This window comes from Carcharodon carcharias, chromosome 22, assembly GCF_017639515.1.
Source record: "Carcharodon carcharias isolate sCarCar2 chromosome 22, sCarCar2.pri, whole genome shotgun sequence".
Taxonomy (NCBI): Eukaryota; Metazoa; Chordata; class Chondrichthyes; order Lamniformes; family Lamnidae; genus Carcharodon; species Carcharodon carcharias.
This window is the reverse complement of record NC_054488.1, coordinates 21481785-21508474: the sequence shown is the minus strand read 5'-3', so window position 1 is coordinate 21508474 and position 26690 is coordinate 21481785. Positions and strand designations below refer to the sequence as shown.

Below are 26690 nucleotides of genomic sequence, written 5' to 3'. Positions count from 1 at the left end.
TAATTGATATTACTACAGAACTAATTTGAAATGACACAGCTGGTTCACAACAATTCCCCTACCATAACAACAGCACTACTGTACACAGGCTGTGCAGTCACTAAACCTGACTTTTGCATTAGTTCTTCTGTCTTTGATCTGCTTGGCATAGTTTCCACAACTCAAACAATTCAAGCCCTAGCCCACCTATCCTAACTATATTGCTATAGAAACGCAACAAAATATATGGCTGGTGTGCTTAAATACTTGCATTTATATAGCACCTTTCTGAAAGCTCAGGACAATCCACAAAAGCCTACAAATAGCTTTGAGATTATGACTATTTAATCTGTGTTAGTGTTGCACTGAATAATATTTTGGCCAGGACACTGGGGAGAACTCCCACTACTCAGAATCACAGAATTATTACAGCACAGAAGGAGGCCATTTGGCCCCTCATGTCAGCACTGGGTCTTCGAATGAGCAGTTCACTTAGTGCCATTCTCCCACCATCTTCCTGTAATTCTGCATTTCTTCCTCATCAAAAAACAGTCAAATTCCCTTTCGAATGCTCCAGCTGAACTTGCCTCCCCACACTCAGGCAGTGCATTCCAGACGTTAACCACCTGCTGTGTGAAAAAGTTTTTTCATATCGCTTTTATTTCTTCTGCAAATTTCTTTAAAACTGTGCCCTCTTGTCTTTTGAATAATGCCACAGGGTCTTTTGTATCCACCTGAGAGGACAGACAGGGCCTTAGTTTACCATGCCATCTGAAAGATAGCACCTCTGACAATGCAGCATTTCCTGGTTATTTCAGTGGGAGGGTCAGCCTAGACTATGGGCTAAAGTCCCTGGCGTGGGGCTTGAATTCAGAACCTGCTGCTCCAAAATAAATATACCTCTAAGCCACAGCTGACACTTATACATTGAGAGGGTTCTTCTATTCAAACACTAAGCACACTATGAATTGCCTTGATATCAGGCAAATGAAGACATATACTGGTTTGAAGGGAGATATGGTATGCCCACTGGAGTGGTCTTAAACCTTCAAATCTGAGAAAAATATCTAGGCCAAAAGTGTAGAAGTATACCTGCTGTTTCCTATTATTTTTAAGTTTTTTCTGGAACTAAATGCCTGTAAGCACAAATAAGTAATGAATGTTAATGACAAGCCTTCATCATTTAGTCAGAGAAAGCCCTGTGCTGAGATTCCTTCCATTGGAGGGGAATCTCCAGTCTGTTCTCCACAAAAAAAAACAAAAATCTGCCATCATAAGTCTTATTGAACAGTTAGAGATGGATGAAGGATCAGAGGGCCTATTATGTAAAACTTTTCAGACAAGTAAAGGGTTACACAAGACAAAAATCACTGGAACAAAAGTTTTAAATAGTTGCTGAACCACCAAATATTTCAGACAGATAATCCAGAACGAATTTGCTCTCAAGTCCCTATTTAATTCACCAGTTCTGGCTGTGGAGTAAATGATCTGAAGCAGTAACTTTTAAACCTGCTCCTACCTTTGGTAATAAGAGCTCTGTGCACTCATGGTTTATAGTTTGCAAGCTGTCATTAATGCTGGATGGTCACGTGACTTTAGACATAATCAGCAAAGTATAGCATCCAAGCTTTCTATAACATCTCCTTTAACAGCTTCCTCCGGATATTTCATTTCTAAACCATCTTTTTGGCAGCAATGATACCCCTCGAACAAACTTCTCCCAGTGAGAAAAAAGGAACCAGGATGTTAGCTGTGCATTATTTAGCAGCACCCTTATTTTGGAAATGGAAGATTGTAAGTTCAGGTCCCAGTCCGGAAACTTGAACCAATAAACTGGGCTATCACTTTAATGCAGTTCTGAGGGACTGCTGCACTGTTGACGTTGCAGTCTTGTGAATGAGATGTTAAAATTGAGGCCTACGTACCCTTTCAGGTGGATGTAAAAGATTCCATGCTACCAGTTTGAGAAATGCAGGATGTTATCCCCAGCTTCTTGGCCAATAATTATCCCTCAACCAAAACCTAAAATCAGATTATCCGGCCATTATCACGCTGTTTTTTGTGAGACCTTCTCTAAGTTTACTGCCATATTTCCCACATTACAACAGTGACTACACTTCAAAAGTACTTAATTGGCTGTAAAGTGATTTGGAACATCCTGAGGTTGTGAATGGCATTTATACATACAAGTCTTGCCTCTAACACATACACTGTGGCACTTCTGGCCCTCCAAAAGTTGAGGGTTGCTAACTAGTCGAGATGAATAGTCTTTGTTTTTGGATGTTCTGATGTTCTCACTGAGTTCATACCAAGAGAAATCATTCATATCTAGTCTCAGTTCCTAGCCTTCCGTCAGCACTTTCCCTTGCCCCATTTAACAGACATTCCAAAAATCCAACGTGTAATCTGTTATGTACTCACCAGTTTCTTATTTATCCTCAATGTCTGATTTATCTCAGAGCAAACCAGAGATGCCACTAGTTCTAAATCTACAACAGTTTATTTGCAGTACTTATAATTTATCTCAGAACTTACAGGAGTTTTTATTCACACATAGTCACAGCTCAGAGCCTTAGATCTTTCTGGAACATTCTTGTTGTGGTGTCAGTATTTAACTCTCTAGATCCACCCACTGGCTTATGCAATCCTGCACAGTGAACAAGGATCAGTTATTAGAATAAGATAATCAAATACAGATCAATCAAACCGTTGAACATTACGGCCGGCATTTTCCATGCCTGCTGGCACTGGGCGTGTTCGGTGATGTGAGCAGACAATATGGTGCAATCGGTTTCACGACGGCATGAAACCAGTTTGCGATCATCTGCTCAGCCTGCCGATGGCAGGTCGCATTCTCTGCCATCGGACGTCAGAGACCTCATTGTCATACATTAGCATATTATTATTAGGCCTACCTGCCAGAATCATCCCCCACCCTGCACCACCCCCTCCCCCTCAACTGGATCATCCACCCAAGTCGGCAGGAAAGCAAGTTAGTGTAGAACACGTCTTGACAAGTGTGACATGCAGAAGTCGGGACTTACCCTCCAATGTTTTGCTCACAGCGTGGACATCTGAGGGGCAGAAGATGCTGGAGCCCAACACCAACGGCACACTGGAGGAATGTCCATGGCATGCTGGGTTGATCCTCATGGACATGGCTCTGCTGCGAAGCAGTGTTTGGAAGTTGGATAGTCACTATTGACGCTCACAATGGGTGATGGTCGAGGGGGTGGGAGAGTAAGGGCTAGGATCAGCTGGGAGAGGATGAGGGGTGGGGTGAGGTTGGGAGGGGGGAATGAAGTTGTCAGGATGGGAGGAGATTGTGAGGGGGGAATGAGGGTGTCAAGATGGGGGCGGTTGGGAGGGCATAATGAAGATGTCAGGGGAGAGGTTTGGAGGGGAGGGAGAACAGGGGGAGGAGGGGCTAACGGGGTAGAAGACTGCAACTGGGAGGTAGGTATAAGGGGGGTGGAAGGTACATGGGAAAGAGTGCAGAGAGGGGAGGGTGTCGGGGGAGGAAAGGATGCGGAGAAGGGAGGGTATCCAGGGGGAGGAAGGGTGGGGATAGGGAAAGTGGGTCTGGGGGGAGGAAGGGATGTGAAGAGGGGAGGGAGTAAGGGTTGAAGAAGAACTAAGAGTGGAGGAAGGGGGTAGGGGTAAGGCTGGAGGAAGACATCAGGCTGGAGGAAGGCGTCTGGAAGGGGGAGAGACTAAGGGCGCTGAAGAGGCAAGAGTGGAGGAAGGAGTCAGGAAGTGGGGCTGCACTAAGCCGGGGTGAGTCCAGGGCGGAGGTGGGAAGACTGGGGAGGGGGGGTGGGTTCTAGTGGGGGGAAGTGATGCAAAGGGGGAAGGGGTGCAGAGGGGGAAAAGGATTCTGCGATTGGGGGGGCGGTGTAAAGGTTCCGAGGGGGAAGGGATTCCGGGGGGGGGGTGAGGGGTTCTGGGAGGGGCACTTGGGGGGACGTAGGGGTGCAGAGGGGCAAAGGCGTTCCGGGGGAAGGGGTTCCGGGGGAAGGGGTGCAAAATGGGGGATGTGCAGGTGTACGTGCACAGGAGGGGTCGGATAGGTCCATGTTTGCCTCCTGGGGAGTGAACTGAGGGTGGGCATGATATGGAGGAAGGGTGAAAATGGCCGAGGGCAGAGTGAGGTGGTAGGTTGGGAGGGTGAGGGTTCGATGGTAGCGATAGAAGGGACAGCGAGGGTGGTTGGTGGGGACCTGGAGGCAGACATGGAACCTGGAGGAGGGTAGGAGGAGTTTGGAGAGGTGAATATGGATGGGGGGGTGGGATTTTCAGGAAGTAAGGGAACCTTCACATCCACCTGGACATCTCCGTAGGAAAAGGGTTGTGGCTGGTAGGAAATGGAGGGGAGCTGGAAGATGATGCCGGGGTTGGTGGGGGGGGGTGGTGGGGTGGTGGTCAACTGTGATGGGGAGAGGAAATGGGTAACTAGGGTGAGGGTAAATGGCAGGGGAGCGAAAGTAAAACCGCAGTAGCACCATGCTGTCCAAATCCAAGTGAAATGACAGCTGTGGTGGGCAAGATCAGGTCCTGCATGGGGGTGTGATTATTGGGTGGACGGAGATGCAGGCCAACTCAGGAATAGGCCTTCAATTTTGCCCCGCCTGGCCCTCCCCCTTTCCCAACAGCATAAACCCATCATATTTCAACCTCTCTTCAGTTTCGAGGAAGAATAATAGTGGACTTGAAAAGTTAACTCTGTTTCTCTCTCCACAGATGCTGCCCTACCTGCTGAATTTTCCCAGCATTTTCTGTTTTTATTTCAAATTTCCGGTGTCCGCAGTATTTGGTTTTTATTTCACTGTCCTCATATGTTCATCTGGGCCCCTCTTCTGACTAAAGCCTTGTTACACTCTGAGAACTGATGTCTGTGTTCTAATAATTATCTTTAATCCATCATTCTTGCTGAACTGGTAGGGGCACTCACCTATGTGGCTTCAAATGTGCACACGTAATGTTACATTGCTGGCAAATTTCTGGCCGCAATGTGGACAAATCTTCCCCTTCTCCCCAGCGTGTGTCTTTTTATGACTCTTAAGCACATAAAGAGTCACAAAGGCTTTGTCACATAGATCACATTTGAAAGTCCGTTCACTATTGTTTATCAGTAGATGTCTCTGGAGGGAGAATGGAAGCTGAAACAAAGCCTTACATTCCTCACCCACACAATTCTGTGAACAAATCCTTTTGTGACGGTGTATGAATGTCATACCTCATTCTCAGGAAGAGACTCTTCCAATTGTCAAACTGATGAGGTTTTCTTCTTTGATGAGCATTTACTGCCATATTAAAAGTAAATGTATTCTTCTATGAGCTGCTCAAATATTCACTGGCCTGCTGCACTGAGGCAATGTGCATCTATCAATTTCTTGCGGATCACTGCTACATCTGGACTGTCCTTCATTACTTGTAGTGAGCAAGTAGACTTTGAACCTCAAAATCCATCACACCAATGACATGGCAGGTTCCCCTGGCAATGAAAAACATGGTTCCGGAGCTGGTAAAGTTAAACTTTTTTCAACCATCCTTTTCATCATTTTTGTCATGTACTCGCCGGTGCCAGTTTGCTGTTTATCTTAGATGTCTGATTTATCTCAGATATCACGGACAGAATCTATGTGTTTTACTGTCTGTGATAAATGTGTTTTGTACGTGAGGTGTGTTTATTTTATTATCTTCAGAGTGATTGTCCCAATCTAAATAATTCCAGCAGCAAACTTTTTTGTGAGTGTTAAAATAAAGAAAGTTATTTATTATCCCACACTTGCCCTGGATGTTTAAAAACGTGATGTCTCACTCACTTGACTCACACATTTTATTACTCATGCAGATTAAATACAGATGAAGAAAAAAGCAATACGATTACTAAGTATATTTGTCTAAGTCTCCCTTTCGTGGTGGGCTATTAGCTTCTTAGATGCATTGATGATTTTAGTGATGGTCTTGTAAGCAAAATTATCAATATGCTGCGAGGCTTCTTGTAGGAGGTTGGTTCTCAGGTGAACTTGAAGTTGGAACAAGTTGGACAGAGTCCTTCTCCCACTTTCAAGAGATTGTTGTTTATTACCTTGGCTGCTTAGTTGACTACAGCTGGTTTGATGACTTTCTGATGGTCTCTGACTCTGCAGAGCTGATTCTTGCTGTTTCAAAAGCAGTAACAAACATGGCTGTCTCACCCTTGTCACCTGTTGCAAGTCCAGAATCCTTTTCCAAGTAAGGTGGGTGGTCAGGTATTTTCATTTGACACTTTGAAATTTTCCCAGTCTGGGTTTGGATGAGGGACCATCATAAAGCAATGGGAGGTCGATGGGGACTCATCCACATTTTTCTAACACACAGTGAGTTTTGATGCATCCCTTGTCCAGGGTGAATCAGATAAATGAGTCAGCTGGAATGCTATTGCCCTTTTGTTGCGATTACATCCTTAAATAAAGGGATGTGTGAATTTCCTGGCTGGCAGTGAATGTCCATATTTAATTAGATATTCACTTGAGTCTCAGGACTGTCTGGAGCTGATACTACCAAAAATCACATGGTTTGCAGTGGCCATTTTAACAGGCCATTTTTGTTCAAAATTTTAAAGTATTGTCTGAAAGTTCATAATATACTGGAACATGACATACAGCAAAGCAGAGATGATACTAGTTCTAAACCTACAACAGCTTATTTGTAGTACTTACAAACATATCAGAACTTACAAGAGTTTCTACACCCAAACGGTCACAGCTCAGGGCCTCAGATCTTACCAGAACATTCTCCGTGTGGTGTCAGTACTTAACTTTCTAGCTTCACCCACAGGCTTAAGCAATCCAGCTCTGTGAACAAGGGTCAGTTACCAGAATAACATAATCAAATATAGATCAATCATAACATTGAACATTACATAACTCACTAATGGAAACCACTAGAGATCATTGTAAAGGAAGACAACCTAAAAAATTAACAGGTGTAAGTTGTTGTATGTGCTGTAGAAGGCTATTTCTCATCCTCACTTTAAGCTCCCTGTGCCAAGATGGTAACTGTCTGCTAAAACTGCTTTAACCAACTAGTAAAATGTATTCTCATGGGCTCCGTTGTCTTTCTTCCTCATAACTCATGGTTGAGGTATGTTGCATTGGGGCAGCGTGGGTCTATTCAATGACATAGCAGGCTGCCGCACTGTTATGACGCCCCGAGCACTGAATCACAGGCTGGGTGCAATGTTACCTGATTGAACGTTTTGAACGGCTTCATGACTGGGATGGAGAAGAGTTGAAAATTTTGTATTTGTATATCATTTCACATTCTCAGGACACCTCAAAACTCTTCATAGAATCTACAAAACCAAAACAAAGGCCAACCCCACAAAATGTCCAAGTGCAGTTACTGGATAAACTACTAAGGTAATTGACACCTAATGTTTTTCAACATCCCCTGCATGCTCTATCATGTATGTGTGTTACCAAAAAGTTGATATGGTCTAATGCACTGCAGCTGAAAAGCAATTATATCAAAAATTGTTTAAGCAGTAAAATAAAATGAAAAGGCATTTATGAAATTTACATTTAACTATTGGGTTTGTTAACTGAGGCACTAGAATGCAGAGATGACTTTTCTTGAGGTATATACATAACTGGCTGCTCGGGCCAGAGCTGAGTATGTCAGGAATTGTGTGCACTAAACCACATTCATTGCTCAGCTCCAATCATGCTCTATCAAAATACAGTCCCATAAGATGAGAAGTCACGTTTGTCGCTGAGAGCTGCAACAGTAACCATGGAGGCATCAAAATGCCAGGGTCGGAACTTCTTCAGGCAGCTCGACATCAAATGACATTATAGAAAGTTCACTTTGTGCAACAGGTCTCTTTTTCTTAGCTGCTATATAAGGCTGAGGCACCTCATAACAGCTTATAATAGGGTATTACATTACATTAAAGATCCCATACTATTTCAATCAAAAATGTAAAAAAAATTATCTCATAATGTTTATTATCATTGCAGTTTGTGGGACCTTGCTATCCTACATTACAACGATAACTATACTTCAAAATTACTTCACTGGCTGTAAAGTGATTTGAGACAACATGAGGTTGAAAAACATATAAATAAAAGTTATTTTTCTACATTACATTGGGAAAAATTCATTATGATTAAACTGTTGCTGATTAACGGTTGAACAAACTGATCAAATGTTCACTCCATGTAAGGCTTGTGAGTAAGAATTTGTTTGTAGATTATTAAAGTCATTTGCCATTAAACGTGTGAGAGATTCTTTTGTTGGTGTATGAATGCAATTAAGACACAGTGTGACCCTCTTGTGTTTCACTATTTACTGGCATGTTGATGCCCTTAGACTATAAACAACCTCCTCTGTGTGGGACTCACTCAGGCATGGTGCTGTTTAAGCTGAACTAAAGAGATACATATCCAGAGAAGGTTTTACCAAAAACAGCCCTTACTGTTAAGTTTAGAACAAGGCCCATTCTCGCGCTGAGAAAGTGGAACTCAAATCAGCTTGGAGTGGTTTTCTAGAAAATTGGGAAATAACTGATTTTACTGTCTTGTGTGTGTCATGCTGTTTCTTTCTTCAGGTGAGACATTAAATCAAGGTTCCATTTGCTCTGATACCTGGGTATAAAAGATTCCATCGCACAATTTCAAAGATCAAAGAGAAGTTCTTCTTGGTGTTCTGCCCAATATTTATCTCTTAATGAATATCACTAATATACATACAAACATATGAACAAGGACCAAGAGTAGGCCATTCAGCCCCTCGAACCTGCTCTGCCATTTAATAAGATCATGGCTGATCTGATAGTAACCTAAAATCTGCATCCCACCTACCCCCAATAACCTATCACCTCCTTGCTTATCAAGGATCTATCCACCTCTGCCTTAAAAATATTCAAAGACTCTGTTTCCATCACCTTTTCAGGAAGAAAGTTCCCTCTGAGTGAAAAAATTTCACCTCATCTCTGTTTTAAATGGGTGACCTCTTATTTTTAAACAGTGATCCCTAGTTTTAGATTTTTCCACAAGAGGAAACATCCTCTCCACATCCAACCTGTCAAGACCCCTCGGGATCTTACATATTTCAATCAAGTTGCCTCTTACTCTTCTAATGCTAAGAGATACTCTTGTATCTCCAACAGATAGAAGCCTAGTCTATACAATCTTCCCTCATTAGACAACACACCCATTCCAGGTATTAGCCTCTAAAGGAGGTGCAGTACAAAGGAATCTCAGTGTATAAGTACATAGGTCATTGAAGATGGCAGGGCATGTTGAGAGAGCAGTTAATAAAGCATATAGTACCTTAGGCTTTATTAATAGGGGCATTGAGTACAAGAGTAAGGATGTCATATTGCATTTTATAAGACACTAGTTAGGCCTCATCAGGAGTACTGTGTCCAGCTCTGGGTGCCATACTTGAGAAGTAATGTGAAGGCTTTGGAGAGAGTACAGAGGAGATTCACAAGAATGATTCCAACGATAAAGAACTGTAGGTATGAGGATAGATTGGAGAGGTTGAGACAGTTTTCCTTGGAGAAAAGATGTCTGAGAGGAGACTTGATAGAGGTATTCAAGATCCTGAGGGGTTTGGACAGGGTAAATAGTGAGAAACTACTCCCACTCAAGAGAACATTAAGAGCTAGAGAGCAGATTCAAAATAATTGGCAAAAGGAGTGAATGTGATGTGAGGAAAAGATTTTTCACCCAGACGGGGTGTTTGGAGTCTGGAACAAACTTCCTGAAAGGGTGGTGGAGGCAGGTTTGATCGAGGTATTCAAAAGGAAATTGGATTGTTACATGAAAAGAAGTAATGTGCAAAGTTAGGGGGATAAGGCAGGGGAGTGGGGTTATTTGGGATGCTCTTTCTGAGAACCAGTGCAGACTCGATGGGCCAAATGGCTTCCTTCTGCACTGTAAAGATACTGTGATATATCAGTGCCAGCATCAGTCACATCCAATGTTGGGAGGTTCATTGGGATTTATTTTCAAGTTTTATGGCACAATTACAAGCCGCTGGAACACCATAACTTCTATTATGACAGTATAAGATTTCAGTACTCAGAATGCACAATGAGCTGAAAAATCACAGGAAAGTTTTCTTCTTTTCCCACCTATTTTTAAATTTATTTCGATCTATTGTTTTATCTCCAGCTTTTAGCCCATTTCAATCCCTTCCCCCCACCCCAACCCCACTAGGGCCATCTGCCACTTGCTTGTCCTGGCTGCTACCCTTAATGTCCCCATTAGCACATTCCTTAGATAATATCACCACCGTCAACACCTCTTTGTCCTTTTGTCTACGACATCTTTGGCAATCTCTTCCTTGCCTCCACCTATCACTGGCCCTCTATCCAATTCTACCTGTCCCACCCCCCCTTAAACCAGGTTATATTTCACCTCATTTCTATTTTTCCTTAGTTCTGTTGAAGAGTCATACGGACTCCAAACGTTAACTATATTCCTCTCCGCAGATGCTGTCAGACCTGCTGAGACTTTCCAGCTATTTTTGTTTTTGTTTCAGATTTCCAGCACCAGCAACATTTTGCTTTTAAGTTAAAAGGTTTCATGTCTACAGAATTCCTCCTCACTGACAAAACACAACCTCTACAATCCATCCATCGGGGACACGGACAACCTGGGTGTAGGGTAGAGCATTGGGTATGATTCCAAACATCATTCCACAGCCCCGAGATGGCTCTGACATTGCGCATGCGTTATGCGGACGCAAGGTTTAATCGTGCGCAGGCACATTTTGCCTTGTAGATTCGGGAGTTCTGCGCATGCGCCCCCCCACCACCCCGCCCGGCTCCGGCCGATCGTCAGTGCGCATGTGCGACGGCCGGTACTGGCGGCTGCTTGTTTCTTGGTCTGAGCTTTGGTGTGGGCTCCGGGGATTGTCCGGCACAGCCACCCCCAGACCGGCACCATGAAGATGCAGGAGCCCAAGAATCAGGTAAAGGCCCAGCTGGGGTTGTTGCCGCCGCTTTTTTGTTTTCACATCGTCCAGGCTCGGCAACAAGGAAACTGGCGGCAGAGGAACAGGAGGGAGGGAGGGAAGTCGGGGGGGGGATAGTGGGGTAGAAGTGGGGGGTGTAGTGGAGTAGAAGTGGGGGGGTGTAGTGGGGTAGAAGAGGGGGGTGTAGTGGGGTAGAAGAGGGGGGGTGTAGTGGGGTAGAAGTGGGGGGGTGTAGTGGGGTAGAAGAGGGGGGTGTAGTGGGGTAGAAGAGGGGGGGTGTAGTGGGGTAGAAGTGGGGGGGTGTAGTGGGGTAGAAGAGGGGGGTGTAGTGGGGTAGAAGAGGGGGGGTGTAGTGGGGTAGAAGAGGGGGGGTGTAGTGGGGTAGAAGTGGGGGGGTGTAGTGGGGGGGTGTAGTGGGGTAGAAGAGGGGGGTGTAGTGGGGTAGAAGAGGGGGGGTGTAGTGGGGTAGAAGTGGGGGGGTGTAGTGGGGTAGAAGAGGGGGGTGTAGTGGGGTAGAAGAGGGGGGGTTGTAGTGGGGTAGAAGAGGGGGGTGTAGTGGGGTAGAAGAGGGGGGGTGTAGTGGGGTAGAAGTGGGGGGGTGTAGTGGGGTAGAAGTGGGGGGGTGTAGTGGGGTAGAAGTGGGGGGGTGTAGTGGGGTAGAAGTGGGGGGTGTAGTGGGGTAGAAGAGGGGGGGTTGTAGTGGGGTAGAAGAGGGGGGTGTAGTGGGGTAGAAGTGGGGGGGGTGTAGTGGGGTAGAAGTGGGGGGGTGTAGTGGGGTAGAAGTGGGGGGTGTAGTGGGGTAGAAGTGGGGGGTGTAGTGGGGTAGAAGTGGGGGGTGTAGTGGGGTAGAAGAGGGGGGTGTAGTGGGGTAGAAGAGGGGGGTGTAGTGGGGTAGAAGAGGGGGGATAGTGGGGTAGAAGAGGGGGGATAGTGGGGTAGAAGAGTGGGGGTGTAGTGGGGTAGAAGAGGGGGGGTGTAGTGGGGTAGAAGAGGGGGGTGTAGTGGGGTAGGAGAGGGGGGTGTAGTGGGGTAGAAGGGGGGGTGTCGTGGGGTAGAAGGGGGGGGTGTCGTGGAGTAGAAGAGGGGGGGTGTCGTGGGGTAGAAGAGGGGGGGTGTAGTGGAGTAGAAGAGGGGGGTGTAGTGGAGTAGAAGAGGGGGGGTGTAGTGGGGTAGAAGGGGGGGGTGTAGTGGGGTAGAAGAGGGGGGTAGTGGGGTAGAAGAGGGGTGGATGGTGGGGTAGAAGAGGCGGGTAGTGGGGTAGAAGAGGGGGGTAGTGGGGTAGAAGAGGGGGGGATGGTGGGGTAGAAGAGGGGGGGATGGTGGGGTAGAAGAGGGGGGATGGTGGGGTAGAAGGGGGGGGATTGGTGGGGTAGAAGGGGGGATTGGTGGGGTAGAAGGGGGGGATTGGTGGGGTAGAAGAGGGGGGATGGTGGGATAGAAGAGGGGGGGTGGTGGGGTAGTAGAGGGGGGATGGGGTAGAAGAGGGGGGGATGGTGAGGTGGAAGAGGGGGGGATGGTGGGGTGGAAGAGGGGGGTGTAGTGGGGTGGAAGAGGGGGGTGTAGTGGGGTGGAAGAGGGGGGGTAGTGGGGTAGAAGAGGGGGGTGGTGGGGTAGAAGAGGGGGGACGGAGAGAGGGAAGGAGAGGAAGGAGGGAGGGGGTAGAGGAGTGGGGGGGTGGGGAAGGGAGTTGGGGGGGGTGGGGGAGGGAGTGGGGGTAGAGGAGAGAGGGGGAGGGAGTGGGGGAATAGAGGAGAGGGGGAGGGAGTGGGGGAATAGAGGAGAGGGGGAGGGAGTGGGGGAGTAGAGGAGGGAGGGAGTGGGGGAGTAGAGGAGGGAGGGAGTGGGGGAGTAGAGTAGGGAGGGAGTGGGGGAGTAGAGGAGGGAGGGAGTGGGGGGGCAGAGGGGGGAGGGAGTGGGGGGGCAGAGGGGGGAGGGAGTGGGGGGGCAGAGGGGGGAGGGAGTGGGGGGGCAGAGGGGGGAGGGAGAGTGGGGGGGGCAGAGGGGGGAGGGAGTGGGGGGGCGGAGGGGATGGGGCGAGGAGGGGTGTGGGGGGAGGAGGAGGGGGTGGGGGGAGGGGGTATGGGGGAGGAGGAGGACAGAGGGAAGGAGTGGGAGAGGAGGCGGAGCGTGTGAGAAGAGGGGAGGCGGGAGTGGCGGGCAAAGAGGGGGGATTGCGGGGTGGGGAAAGAGCGGAAAGGGTGGCCAACGAGGGAGGGTGCAAAATGTGAGAAGACGGAGGGGGGAGGGGATAAAGACAGGAGAGGGATGGAAGGGAGACAGGGAGGAGGGGAGGGGGAACAAGAGTATGGGAGGGAGTGGAGGGAGCAGGGGAGAATGTGGGAGGGGGGTGAGCAGTGGAGAGGTGCAACACAGGATGGGTGGGGGAAAGGGGAGGATGGGAGGGGTAATGGGAAAGAGGAGGTGAAGCGAGGGGTGAAGGGAGGGGTTAAAATGAGGGGGCAACGGGGCGGAGGGCAAATGAGGGGGAGAGGGTGAAACAAGGGGACAACTGGGGAGTGGGAGGGCAGACAGTATGGGAGGTCGGGTTAACTGTGTATGGGTTGAACAGGGTAAGTTGGGGTTGGGGGACGGGTGTTTGGAGAAAGCAAGGTGTTGGAGGCAGGACTTGAGCAAGGGTATGGGGAATATTGGGGCTAGGGTGGTGTTAGTTTCAGGGGGAACAGGACTCTGTGGGGAGAGCCGAGGCAGAAATAAGATTAGGGAGTGGGAGAACAGCTGGGGTGGGATAGAACTGAATGGGGAACAACAGCTGAGAGATGAGGGAAGGGTGGAACTGGGAAGGTAGGATGGAGAGGAGGTGGCAGAACCAATGGGTATTGAAGCCTTGGATTGTGGAATGGTCCTCCCAGAAGGATAGTTCCCTGCACTCTGGTGGTGAGGCTGTGGGTGGATGAATGTGACTTGTACTTTGGCCAGGTGGCTGTAAATACCTGTGGAGTCAAGCTGCTGGCACTCTGGGACGAGGGGACGGTGTGGGTATGGGAAGGTAAGTTCAGAGGAATTTGAGCTGCCATGGACCTGAATGATCGTTGGGTGGGGTCTGACTAAGCTGTGTTTGGGGAGCTGGGGCTCCCAGGGTCATGGGAAGTGTTGTCCATAATGACTGAGATGGGGCAGAATCAGGACAGGATGTGCTGCAGAAATGAAGGGAAGTGAGATGGGATCCTTGTACCTGGGCCACATGCAGAAGGTCACTCGTTTCCTTGTAGAGCCTGACACTATTTATAATTCCTATATGGTGTGTAAATGTGTGTGGCATGTGGCAGACTGGTGAGGAGTTATAAAGTTGTGGCCTTTTTTTCTGAGAACATGATTGGTTGATTTCACATAATCACAGAAATGTTACAGTGCAGAAGGAGGCCATTCAACTCATCATGTCTGCACCAGCTCTCCAAATGAGCAGTTCTCCTTACTGCCATTCTCCTGCCTTCTCCCTGTAACCCTGCACATTCTTCCTGTTCAGATAACTGTCTAATTCCTTTTTGTGCTTCAATTGAACCTGCCTCCACCACACTCAGTACATTTCAGACCTTAACCACTCGCTGCGTGAAAAGGTTTTTTTCTCATATCGCTTTTGTTTCTTTTGCCAATTACTTTAAATCTGTGCCCACTCATTCTCGATCCTTTCACAACTGGGAATAGATTCTCTTTATCTACTTTGTCCATAGCCCTCGTGATTTTGAATACCTCTATCAGACCTACTCATGGCTGTCTTTTCTCCAAGGAAAACAGTCCCAACTTCCCCACTCTATCTTCATAACTGGTTCCAGGGATGAGGAACTTCATTCTCGTGAACCTGCTGCACACTCTCCAAATTTTGCAATGGTAACTCGTTCATCAAGGTCTAGGTCATTAATGTATGTCAGTGAAAGTAAGGGTCCCAACACTGACCCCTAGGGAATGTGTGTTCGGTAGTTCTGGAATTTTGAGTATTGCTGCATTCACTGTAATATTTTAGTGGTTTAATGCTTTGAATTTGCAGTGATTACAGCCAAGCTGTTCTCATGCAATTATATTATCCAATGCATTGATCATTGGACTTTTCCCCCATCAGCCAACAGGGCAACCAAATGGGCGCTTTAGAATGGAACAAGTCTTTGCCAAACTTTTATTCGTAATAAAGGATTATGTGGAGTCATAACAGGTTTGTCTTATTAGATTTGGATGGCGATTATGAAAAGCTTGAACTTTGTGCTTGGTGTCAGAAATTCTCTAAACACATTCATGGGAAACTATGTTTGTACCCATTCCCAGATATTCTCTGTTAAATAAACACCAGTCAAGAAGCAGCGATATGGGAAACTAGGCAGAAAGAAGTAGGATGTGCTGATGAGTTTAGATGAAATAGAAAAGGCTATTGCAGAGCATTTACACTGGCATTGAACTGTTGGACTGAATGACCTGTTTCTGTACTGTTATTTATCATTGTGTGTTTTCCTTTGGTGTGACGAACAATGGTTATCTGCACAACTCATTCTGTTGGAGTGAAAGATAAATTGCATTCCTGTGAGAGATAATGTAAAACATGTGACCCCGCGACAGTGTCTAATCCAGTATGGCCCAGGTTGGGTGAAAAGTAAAACTGTCTACACTGCTCCAACTCTTTTCAGATGAAATATTAATCTTAGGCCCCATCTGCCTTATTGGGTGGATGTAAAAGATTCCATGGCACCATTTGAGACCATTGAAGTCTCCCTGGAGGTCACCATCACATTGAAGATAACAGGCATTTTCCAAGTTAAAAGGCACATTTGGCAATTGAACAGGATTGAAGAAATATTGACTAGTTACAAGAGACTGATTTCATGAGGAGCCAGAAGGCTGCTGGAAGAGCAAAATGACAGTTAAAGCTTGTAAATAATGTCTCTGATAGCTGATCTTATTAAAGGGTCAGGTGTTGAAATGTACACACTTTTAGGCTTATGAATTAGAGTTTATTTTTGCTTCAAGTCTTGTCAAGTATAGCACAGGTTGGATGAAAAGTAAAACTGGCTGCACTGCTCCAGTCCTTTTTGGATGAGATGGTAATCCCTGTCTTTCCCCTCAGCTAGATCTCAAAGATCCCACAACACTGTTCTAAAAAGAGCAGAGGAGTTCTTCCAGTTTCTTGGTCAATATTTATCTCTCAACCAACAACTAAAATAGATGATCTAGTCATTTTATTTCATTGCTGTTTGTGTTGTGTGCAAATTGGCTCCTATTTTTCCTACATTACAACAGTTGACGACACTTCAAAAGTGCTTCATTAACTGTAAAACACTTTGGGACTCCGTGAGGTTGTGAAAGGCGCTCTAAAAATAGTCTTTCAAATGCAGTAACTTCATATTTAATTTCACACTTCACATTTAAGACAAAGGTGCACCAAATCCTCCTCAGAGTTTCTCTATGCTGACGATGTTGCACTTACATTCCATGCTGAGGAGCACCTGCAGTGTCAAGTGGTCAGACTCTGTCACACCTGTAAAGAGTTTGGTTTGACTGTCAGCTTCAGGAAGACAAATGTCATGGTCCAGGATGTTGCCCAGCTATCAGCATTGACAATGTGACGTTGGAGGTTATTGATAACTTCACATATCTAGACTGCACAATCACCAGCAATCTGCCACTGGATGCTAAAATCAGAGCATGGATCACAAAAGCTACAGCTGTTATGCCCAAACTGAGTAAGAGATTTTGGAACAACAATCTGACTACAAACACCAAACTGAGTCTACAAAGCCTGCATCCTCAGCACACACTTGTACAATGGTGAAACCTGGACAACGTATGCCAGGCAAGAGAAAAGGTTTGCACCTTCACTGCCTCAGACATACCCTCAATCTCTTGACAGGGCAAAGTCATCAACTCGGAGGTGCTCTGTAGTGTGCTAATTCCAGCAGCATATACTAATTGCTAAGCCAACGAAGTCTGCTGAAGCATGCTGGCTTGGACACATTCATCAGATGGATGATGGTCATATACCCAAAGTCCTTCTGTGCGGTGAATTGTCCATTGGTTCACAACCTCCTAGTTGTCCATACGTCTGCTGCAAAGATACCTGAAAGGGAGATATGAAGATGGTGGACATTGATACTGACAACTGGGAGATAGCTGCTGATGGTAGTGATCTCTGGAGGCTAACTGTTTGGAAGAGCATTAGAAGATGCAAACAGAAATGAAAAGCTCAGCTGGCTAAGAGGGCCCAGAGAAAACAGGACAGCAAATCATGTACCAATGTCTTCCTCTGCAGTTAACATGTCAGAGATTGCCATGCCAGACTTGGGCTTCTGAGTCATAGCAGCCGATGCTTGGCACAGACTTGACAACCAGGATGCAAACCATCATCTTACAAGACAGAAGGCTGCCACAGAATTTTTCTCATCACCTGTTCTTGTGGCCACATTAGTATGGGTGATTTGGGGATGAGGTGGTGGAGAGCAGGAATTGGTTTACTTTGTAAGGATCCACCATGTATTGAGTCAGAGGCATTTCAACCCAGTTGTAGAGGAGCATAGTGTGGAACTCCCTGTGATTTGGTATAAATTGGCAAAGGTGGGACAGGGGGAGAACTGGAGCTATTGGACTGCCGAAGTATGCGACAGTATTCTGAGGTTGGGCAAAGTATTGGGCGTTTCCTCCTGGATCACATTGTATGACGTGACCTAAGGTTGGCGCTGGGAAGAATAAAATATTCTAGCAGTGACATTCCCCATACAGTATTAATGAGCACCAAGAAGTGCCAGGTATATAAATTTAATTGGTCATAGTGCAATTGCTAATTAGTAAGAGGGTGTATTTTAATCTGCAGACTGTAGAAGAATTTGGATAGCAAGGTTTAAAAAAAAAGGTATTTATATAGTGCTGGTCATGATCAGATGACTTGAACAGATTAGACAATGATGTGCTTTTGAAATATAGTTGTTGTTGTAACATAGGAAACACGGCAGTCAATTTTTGCACAGCCGGCTTCCACCAACAACAGTGGGATAGTGACTACATGACAAAAACAAAAATACCTGGAAAAACTCAGCAGGTCTGGCAGCATCTGCGGAGAAGTGCACAGTTAGCGTTTTGAGTCCGAATGACCCTTCAACAGAACAGTTTTTTGCTTTTATCTTAATGACTACATGACTTGTTTTTGTGATGTTGATTGAGGGATGAATGTTGGCCAGGACATCGGGTATAACTCCCCTGTTGTCTTCGAAATAGTGCTATGGGATCTTTTGTATCCACCTGAGCAGACAAATTGGGCCTCATCTGAAATTTGGCACCTCTTACAGTACAGTACTCCCTTGGTACAACACTGGAGTGCCAGCCTTGATTTTTATGCTCAAGCCCTGAAGTGGGACTTGGGTCTGGAACCTTGTGACTAAGGCAAGAGTGCGAACAACTAGATAGAATGCTCATTCTTACTTCACCGAAGACTATTATGGCTGTAACAAAGTAGAGGTGTTTATTCCATTATTCTTAAAGGTATTACATTGCAAAGCTGCAGGAAAAATTTGAAAATGATTAAGAATTGGGCAGGGAAGTGGCCGATGAATTTCAGCATAGAGAAATGGAAAGTGTTTCTTCGCACGAGGACAAAATCCAGGAAGAGACTTTAGTTAAATGAAAAGTGACAATGTTGATGGAAAATGAGAACACTCCAGGGGTCCTGACTGACAAATTGAAGCTATCACAGCAATGCTTGGTGGCAGTGAGTAAAGGAAATCAGGTCTTTGGATGTTTTGAAAGGTCACTATTGAGTTGAAATAGTGAAGTAATCAGCTACTCTTTAAATCATTGGTGCAGCCATACTTAGAATGCTCTGTACTTTTCTGGGTGCCACAGCACAAAAGAAAGATATTACAGCTATTAGTTGTTTCAGAAGAGTTTTACTTCTGTACAAAATGCCAGTGACATAACATGATCAGGCTCTTTCACCTTTCTGAAAACAAAGCCAGCGTTCTGATTGCAATCCAGCATAGAAACTAACCTTCAAATGAACTCTAATGTCAGTTTTTCAAATTTGTAGTCTTAACAGGACCTTTACTTGAATCGAGCAGTAACATAATTTGTGTTTTACTTGCTGTAACATTTCTGTCCCAGTAGAACTGGCTCACTAAGCAAAGCGCAGGCAAGTTGTGCGATTCAACCCATCAAGTCTGCCCCAGCTTTTTTGAAGAGCAATCCAGTTAATCTCACTTTTCCCAAAACCCTTAAATTATTTCTCCTTCAAATGTTTATCCAATTTCCTTTTGAAGGCTACCAATGAAACTGTTTCCACCACTGTAGCAAGCGCTGGATTCCAAATCCTAACCGCTTGTTATGTAATTTTATTTTGAACAGGGGTGTAATACTCTGTCTTCCAATCCTCTAGCACCACACTCATATCAAAGGAGGATTGAAAAATGGAATGAGAGCTCCTTTTTATCTCCAGCCTTGCCTCCCTCAGCAACCAGCATGGCATCCCACCTAAACCAGGTGACTTGATTGATTGATGGGGCAATTTACATGTGTGCACACAAACATACACAGATATAAAATTAGTGTTTAATGGCCAGTGAGGGAGTTTAGCAGTAATTATGAATTAGCAGTAATTATGAATTTAGCACACTGTTAGAAATCCAGTTACATCTCATTCAACAAGGATTTTTACAGCGAGACCAATAATGGCAAGTTTTTGTCAGTTCAGTGATTTCTACTTGATTGCAGTCTGGGAAGGGGATACTTCAGCAGTGTATCCTAGGGGGAAACTTCGAATCACTGATAACTTCTGGATTTCTGTGTTTAACTGCACGTGTGGACTCCAGAAGTTGCTATCGGCTTTTTGAGGAACAATGCGAAACATTGATAGTTGGCCATCATTCCTACTGCACAATCTGGATCATCGCAACCTGGATACATGGGATGACTTTTTATTTTGGAAAAGCCACATTCATGCAAGCTATATAGCATGCTCTTATTGAATCATAGAGCACAGAAGGAAGCCATTCGACCCATCATGTCTGTGATGGCTCTTTGAAGCAACTATCCACCTAGTCCCATTTCACTGCTCTTTCACCATGGCCATGAAAGTTTTTCCATTACAAATATTCATCCAATTCCTTTTTGAGTTACTGTTGAACCTGCTTCCACCACATTTTCAGGCAGTGTAAACCAAATTATCTTAACATGCTGCATTTAAAAAAAAAAAATCTTGTCTCCCCTATGGTTCTTTTGACAATTATCTTAAACCTGTACCCTCTACTTATTGACTTTCTTGCAATTGTACCAAATGTGGAGCAGTATGTGCATTCTGGTCTCTGTAATACAGAAAAGATATAGAAGCATTGAAGAGGGTGAAAGAAAGATTTACAAGAATGATATCAGAACTAATGGTTAAACCTAGAAGGATAAACTGACCAGGTTAGGACTGTCCTCTCCAGAAAACAGAAGGCTGATGCATGACCAAAGGTTTTCAGAGGCCTTTTAGATTCCGAAACGGTTTGAAAAGAGTAAGCGTAGATGTTTCAACTTGTGGGGAGGACCAAAACTGGAGACTAAAATGTAAGATAGTCACCAATAGTTCTAATAAAGAATTTGGGGAAACCGCTTAACCCAGTGAGTGGCTAGAATGTTGAATTTACTGCTATATGTAGTTGAGGTGAATAACAGATACAATTAAGGGTAAGCTAAATAAGCACATAAGGGAGTAGGGTGGGGGTAGAGAAATGGCTTGTGTGAAGAATAAACACCAGCATTAATAAGTTGGGTTGAATGGCTTGTCTCAATGCTGTACATTTTACATACTTCTATGCAGTTTCTCCTTATTAAGCTTCTCATAATTCCAAATACTTCTGTCAAATCTCCTGTCATGACCGTGTTACAAATAGTGAAAACTATGTTTTTAAAAGACAATATCAAGATGACCCCAAGAGCAGCCAGCCAGAATTAATGTGTTAATCTTTCAAGAGGACAAAGACACTTTCTGATTTTGACTGTTTGTCAGACCAGGTGACAAACAAAACTCCACTGACATTTTCTTTGTAAAAAAAAAAATGCAAATTTGACTTTTCAAGAAACAAAAGCTTTTTTAAAATAAGTATTGTTTTACCTTCACCTGTACCTAGATTTGGTGTGCGAGAGTGAAGGAGTGAATGATATGTAGTTTCTTTAGTAACCTCTGGGCCAAGGGTGTGAAAAATAAACTAACCTTTTTCCCTTTTTAGATAAAAGGCTTGCTGCCAGGTTATTTAAAGTTGACTCACTCACTCCAAGTGTAAGAAAATACATTCACATACATACATACAAATATAAATGATTACAGGCAATAAAAAGTAACACTTTAAAATTGTCTGTGAAACTCTCCTTAATCTTCCCTGCTTTAAGAACAATCTCAGGTTCTCTAGTCTCTCCACAACACAACTCTCTCACCTCGGATCTCCTTTGAAAGATGGCCCTGTTAAAGACAGCAGTCCGTCAGTACTCGAGTGTCAGCCTGGATTGTGTGTTTGAATCCAAATGGAGCTAGAACCAATGATCATCTGACTCCAGAGTGAGAGTAATACCATAGAGTAATGGTTGTATGGCCCTAAAGTGTGTTCTGGAGAGAAAAATAAATAACTGGAATTACATTATCAAGCAATAGCAAATCTTAGGCATTCAAAGTACACAAATCCTGTATGTAAAGTTTAAGCAGTTGGCAGATCTGTCATCATGCTTAGTGACTTTTGTTTTAAGTTACGAGCGGATCTCTTATAACGTAGCTTATTCTAATTCAGATATCAGCTGTTCTGTCAGGACTGGAATGATATACCATGCAACACAGAAGGAATATTCCATTATGATGTAGCTATGTCTTTAAGACCACCAGCTCGATTTGTTAAGTCAGCACATACTCTGGTCAGTCAGCTTTTAATTGTTTGTTCAAGAAACTTTGCAGATTGTGATGGGCTCCAGCTAATAAGTACCCAGCATCTTAAGACTGTTTTGCACCTGTAACTAGGTGTGGTGATGCTAGTTGTGTTTTTAATATACATTGAAAGGTAATACATAAGCCTGGTAGTGATGAAGATCTTGGCATATTATCACATGACTAGCATTGCCATATATCCAGTTTATTGAAGGTTATCACCTGGAGCAAATCATATCTTCTGCCTTTTACTCTTATTTGATCATATTTTATAATGAAAGACATATAGCACAGAAAAATAGACTCAGTCACAGGATAATGGGATTTCGTTTCATTTTTAGCATCTCCATCATCTGCTATTGATACACCAGGAATCCATAAGGGGAAGGAAGCACTTTGGTAAATGTTAAGTGTTGGCTCAAGGAGAACAGTTTAGTGATAAAAGCAAAATACTGTGAATGCTGAAAATCTGAAACATAAACAGAAAATGCTGGAAAACTCAGATCTAGCAGCACCTGTGGAGAGTGAAACAGAGTTAATGTTTCGAGTCCATAAGACCGTTGTTCAGAACTCAACTTGAGGGTTCCTCCCGAGCTTAGGTGAAGACGTTGTCGACAGTGCAATTACCTCATTGTAAGAGTGGATTGGACACACTGAAGTGACATGGGCACAGAAACAGGGAACCCCTCTCACAGCTGGTGGAATAGATGTGCAGGAAGGAAGTAAAGAACATCCTCTGGCAATGATGAGCAGAAACAAGGATCACATTGCAGCAAATGAATTGCTGGGATAACAGGCTCCATATTTATCTTGCAGCAAGTGAAGTGCAGACGCTGAAGTGATGTAGAGCATGTGTTCAGAGTAACTGGGGGAAGTTTAAAACCTGTAGAGACCAATTGCATCTGGGTGTAACTTGTTTTTGTTTTGAAGCTTGAACTAAGCAGCAATAAATAACCAGTGAAATGGACCTCAAACCTCAGCCTGCCCATCAGGTTATTAGAGAGACTGAATGTAAAAACACATGATTGTAAGAGCACTGAATGTGGGTTGTTTTCGAAATGGAAACCTTCTGAAAGCAAAAACCAAGGAGTGCTTTTGTGGGGACTATTAATCTTCGCTACATTCTTTTACATCAGAATATTGAAGTGCTGCAACAGCTTGCTCAAATACTGAGCAATTCTCCCCTCCACTTTTAAAATGGGGAGGTAAAGAAAACTCAACTCTAAGCTGCATTTCAAAAGAAGCCCCAATATACAATGGCCAACTTCCTGATTGAGGGCTCCCTTTGTCGCACTGTCAGTGTTGAAATTTGTGGTTTGTGAGGCAGCTGCCTCAGTACACACCACAATCAGCTGGGAGTCTCGAATGCAGATGCAGAATCTGCCGCAGTTTTTATTTTTGAGTCCCTCACAGAAACAGCTTTTCTGTAAAGATTGCAACTTTGGAACTATGTCAATTTTTTGCATTTGCAAAACTTGCAGTAATTGAAGTGGATAAGTGTCTGAGTCTTGCTTGCAGTGCCTTATGCAATACCAATCTTAAAAATCTTAAAATAGTTGAACTGTGAAAGCAGGGTAGTATCTGCAGACTAGTCATTGTAAAGTGAGCAGCAGTGTTGATGCTTGGCTGATTTTTTTTTTCCCCCACCCTAAGATTCAAAGCTCCAGGTCCTCATATCCAGTTTCAGCTATGTCACTAGGGGAGAGGTACCAAGATTGAGAAAAAAACCAGAGAGATGTCAATCTGTAGTGCTGCAGTTTTCTACCCAGCCAAAATGGTAGCTATCAGCCTGCGTGGTTTTAAAATGATCTATGTGCATCTAAAGCGGGCCAGGCAATAATTTAGAAGCGAGGGCAAGAAAACACAACCCTCCATTTAGAAAGAACAGCCTTCTGAAATACTGGCAGCAAAAAGATGTACATTATTCATACATTTTTTTTAGAAATACCGATTCAACATAAACTTTTGCTTTTTTAAAAATTTAACCTGTTACATTAGATGTTCCCTAAACCTTTCTGCTTTTAAGTTGCTCCTTAAAACCTGCCTCTATGGCTGAACTCCTGGTAACCTGTCATAATATCTTTGTTTCTAGGTGGTGAATTTTGTCTGATAATTGTTCTTATGAAGAGCTCTGAGATATTTTACTATATGAAAGACACTATATAAGTTGTTGTTGAATCTCAAGAATGTAGCCCTCAAATAACGGAATGGATAGTAGCATACTCCATCTGGTTTCAAATCATCCAGACTAGGAGGTTGTGTTTGGTCTTCAGTCTGTGCTGAACTAGCAGCTTTAAAGCAAATGCGGCAATTGGGGTTCTGGAATTGACCAGGATGCCTCTACAAAAGGAGAAAAAAGCAGTTGAGGTATCTGCCTCTTGCTGTTAGCTATTAAGCAGGGAATCCTGCTAGAGGTAAGGTGTCTCAGTAAAAGGGTCTATTTGCTAACATTGGAAAAGAATCAGATCAAGTTCAACTGTGGTACTCACCCCCTCATGAAGAATAGCAGCTTAAGCCCAATACTGGAGGTGCTAATGACGCCTGTAACCCTAGGAAGAATCAGAGGGAAGATGGAAAAAGTGTCCACAGATTGAGAGTATAAGGTGATATTGTGCATTTGGCACCAAATAGGGTAACAAGCAATTTAAATCCATTAGTAAATTAGACTGCAGATTTTCCTTTAATTCACACTGCAGCTCCCTGGCAACTGAGCCAATATGGAATTACATATCCTGATGCAGAGGGCTGGAGGTTTCAATTTTGAAAGAAAGCCCTAGGAATTTATGGGAAAAAAATGTTTTAATTGATTCACCTCACAGCCCACTAATCTCAAATGAGTTCCTGCATATTTAATTAATATTCAGGGTCATACAGGGTTTAGGCTTTTAGAAGCAAGGCTGTAAGAATTGGTAATGCAGCATGCTCAGTAAACAGGAGCTCGCTGATGCTCAGATGGTTGTGTGCGCACCATTCCAATGCAAGCCTTTCTATATATCGGGTTACTACTCGAAGTAGCAAAGTGGGGAAATGCATTTTTCTGATTCAATTCCCATCTGTGTACAAAGCTAGAGGCCTTTGAAGGCGAGGGAGAATCACATGAATGTCGCTGATTGGACATTTGATCCCAGAAAAACAACTTGCTTATAGTTCACGTGCTGAGTTAATGCGTATAAACTGTCTGAAATGTTGCGCAGATCCCCAAATGCTTCCCCGTAGTCTGAATGCCCTGCAGCTCAGATTGTTTTATGTAAAAATAGCTAATGTGAGTAAACTTTGATTTTGTCCAGAATGAAAATATTCCAGGTGCAAGAATTAGCAACAGAAATATTTCAAGGTTTTTACAATTTGAAAGGCATGAGGAAATGATTAAATGAGGCAGGCATTTGGCTCTTCCCTCCTGAAGCAAGTATTCTATGTCCAGTTATGCATGCAAAAAAAAATCAGCTGCCCACAGTTGAAGCGCAAAACTCATGAAAACCTAACCTTTATTCTCCAGTTCTTTCACATACCTTGGCCATTACTCCAGCCAGTCAGTTTTAGAAGACCCTACATTATTCAGCATTGGCATTGTACCTGGCACATGACGTTTCCACAGTACTAGGATCTCTGGAACCATTGTGTGATGTGGTGAAGTATGATGTTGGGTCAACTATGAATCTGCATTTTAACAGCTTTTCTTGGAACCTGTTCTATCCATCATTTTGAATGAATGGGGCAAAAGAGGAAATTTGTTCATATGTTAATGGTGTTATCATCATTCACTAACTTGATCACGTGTTTGTCTTCGCAGTATTTTTAAAAACTTAGATCATGTTACATGTTCACTTTGTCTAAGTTGTGTGTGTCTTAATTTGTGTGTCTTTTAGTGAACCGTTCATACAACTCCCCACCTGGTCTCTGCCAATTTCTCTCTCTTGAAGTGAGCGTAACCAAAACTGCGTACAGTTTTCTAAGCTGGTCTCTTATTCATTTGCCTGTTCTTTCACTTTATATCTTTTATGCTAGCAAAGCATTTTGGAGAACCAACATATTTTGCCATGGGATGATGAGAGGTGTCTTTGCTTCCTCGTTCTTTGAAGGTGCAAACCTGCGCAGGATATTGGGTAGAGGATTTTTGGGATTGACACTCTGTCATTTACTGTTTTTAATGACCAGTTCAATCCCCTTGTAATAAAGACCAACATGCCAGTTGCTTGTACCTGCATATTAACTTCCTATGTTCCTTGTACAAGTACGCTCAATTTCCTCTGAACATCAACATTTACAAGTTTTAAAAGATATTCTGCTTTTCTTTTAAGTGAATAACCTCACACTTACCCACATTATACTCTATTTGCCAACTTGTTGCCCACTCACCTAACCTGTCTAATCTCTTTGCAGCTTCTTTGTGTGCTCCTCACAGCTTGCATTCCTTCCCAGCTTTGTATTGTCAGCAATCTTAAATACATTACTCTCAGTCTCTCAATCTAGGACATCAATATGGATTGCAAATAACTGAGGCCCCAGCACTGACCCTTGCAGCATTCTTTTGATCACAGCCTGCCAATTTGAAAATGCCTTGTTTATCCCAATTCTTTGCTTCCCATCTGTCAATCAATCCCCCATCCAATAAAAAATGTCCACATGTATCTACAATTTATGTTTTAGCTGCCAGTGCCATGGACCTGAACATTGTTAAATGTAACAAAGTTATGTAACCAGAAACGGAAGCTGCGTCAGTTTTGGCACAGTTACTCAGTCTATGCCTACACATCACAAACCTCCGGGTGCAGAGCTAGTAATGCTGTTTCCTAATAATCGAATGCAGCTGAATGGTGAGCTCCATTTGAAGTCAATTATCAATGACAGTTAATATGCATAT

At 44.1% G+C, this 26690-nt stretch overlaps 1 protein-coding gene across 6 annotated transcripts in view; it reads left to right on the top strand.

The window, feature by feature from the left end:
• Positions 1 to 10814: 10814 nt before the first annotated feature.
• The window catches only part of tmem94 (transmembrane protein 94), a 127849-nt gene continuing 111973 nt past the window's right edge, over positions 10815 to 26690 (top strand). For 4 of the 6 annotated variants that reach the window (XR_005946578.1, XM_041216789.1, XM_041216794.1 and 1 more), the window contains exon 1: positions 10815 to 10950. Coding sequence is in view for 1 of the 6 variants with exons in the window: in XM_041216790.1 (XP_041072724.1) it covers positions 10924 to 10950 (27 nt within the window). In the remaining 5 variants the exon portion in view is untranslated. Of the gene's footprint in view, positions 10951 to 13922; positions 13961 to 26690 lie in introns of those variants that run through there. The other 2 variants (XM_041216790.1, XM_041216791.1) reach the window with 2 other exon arrangements.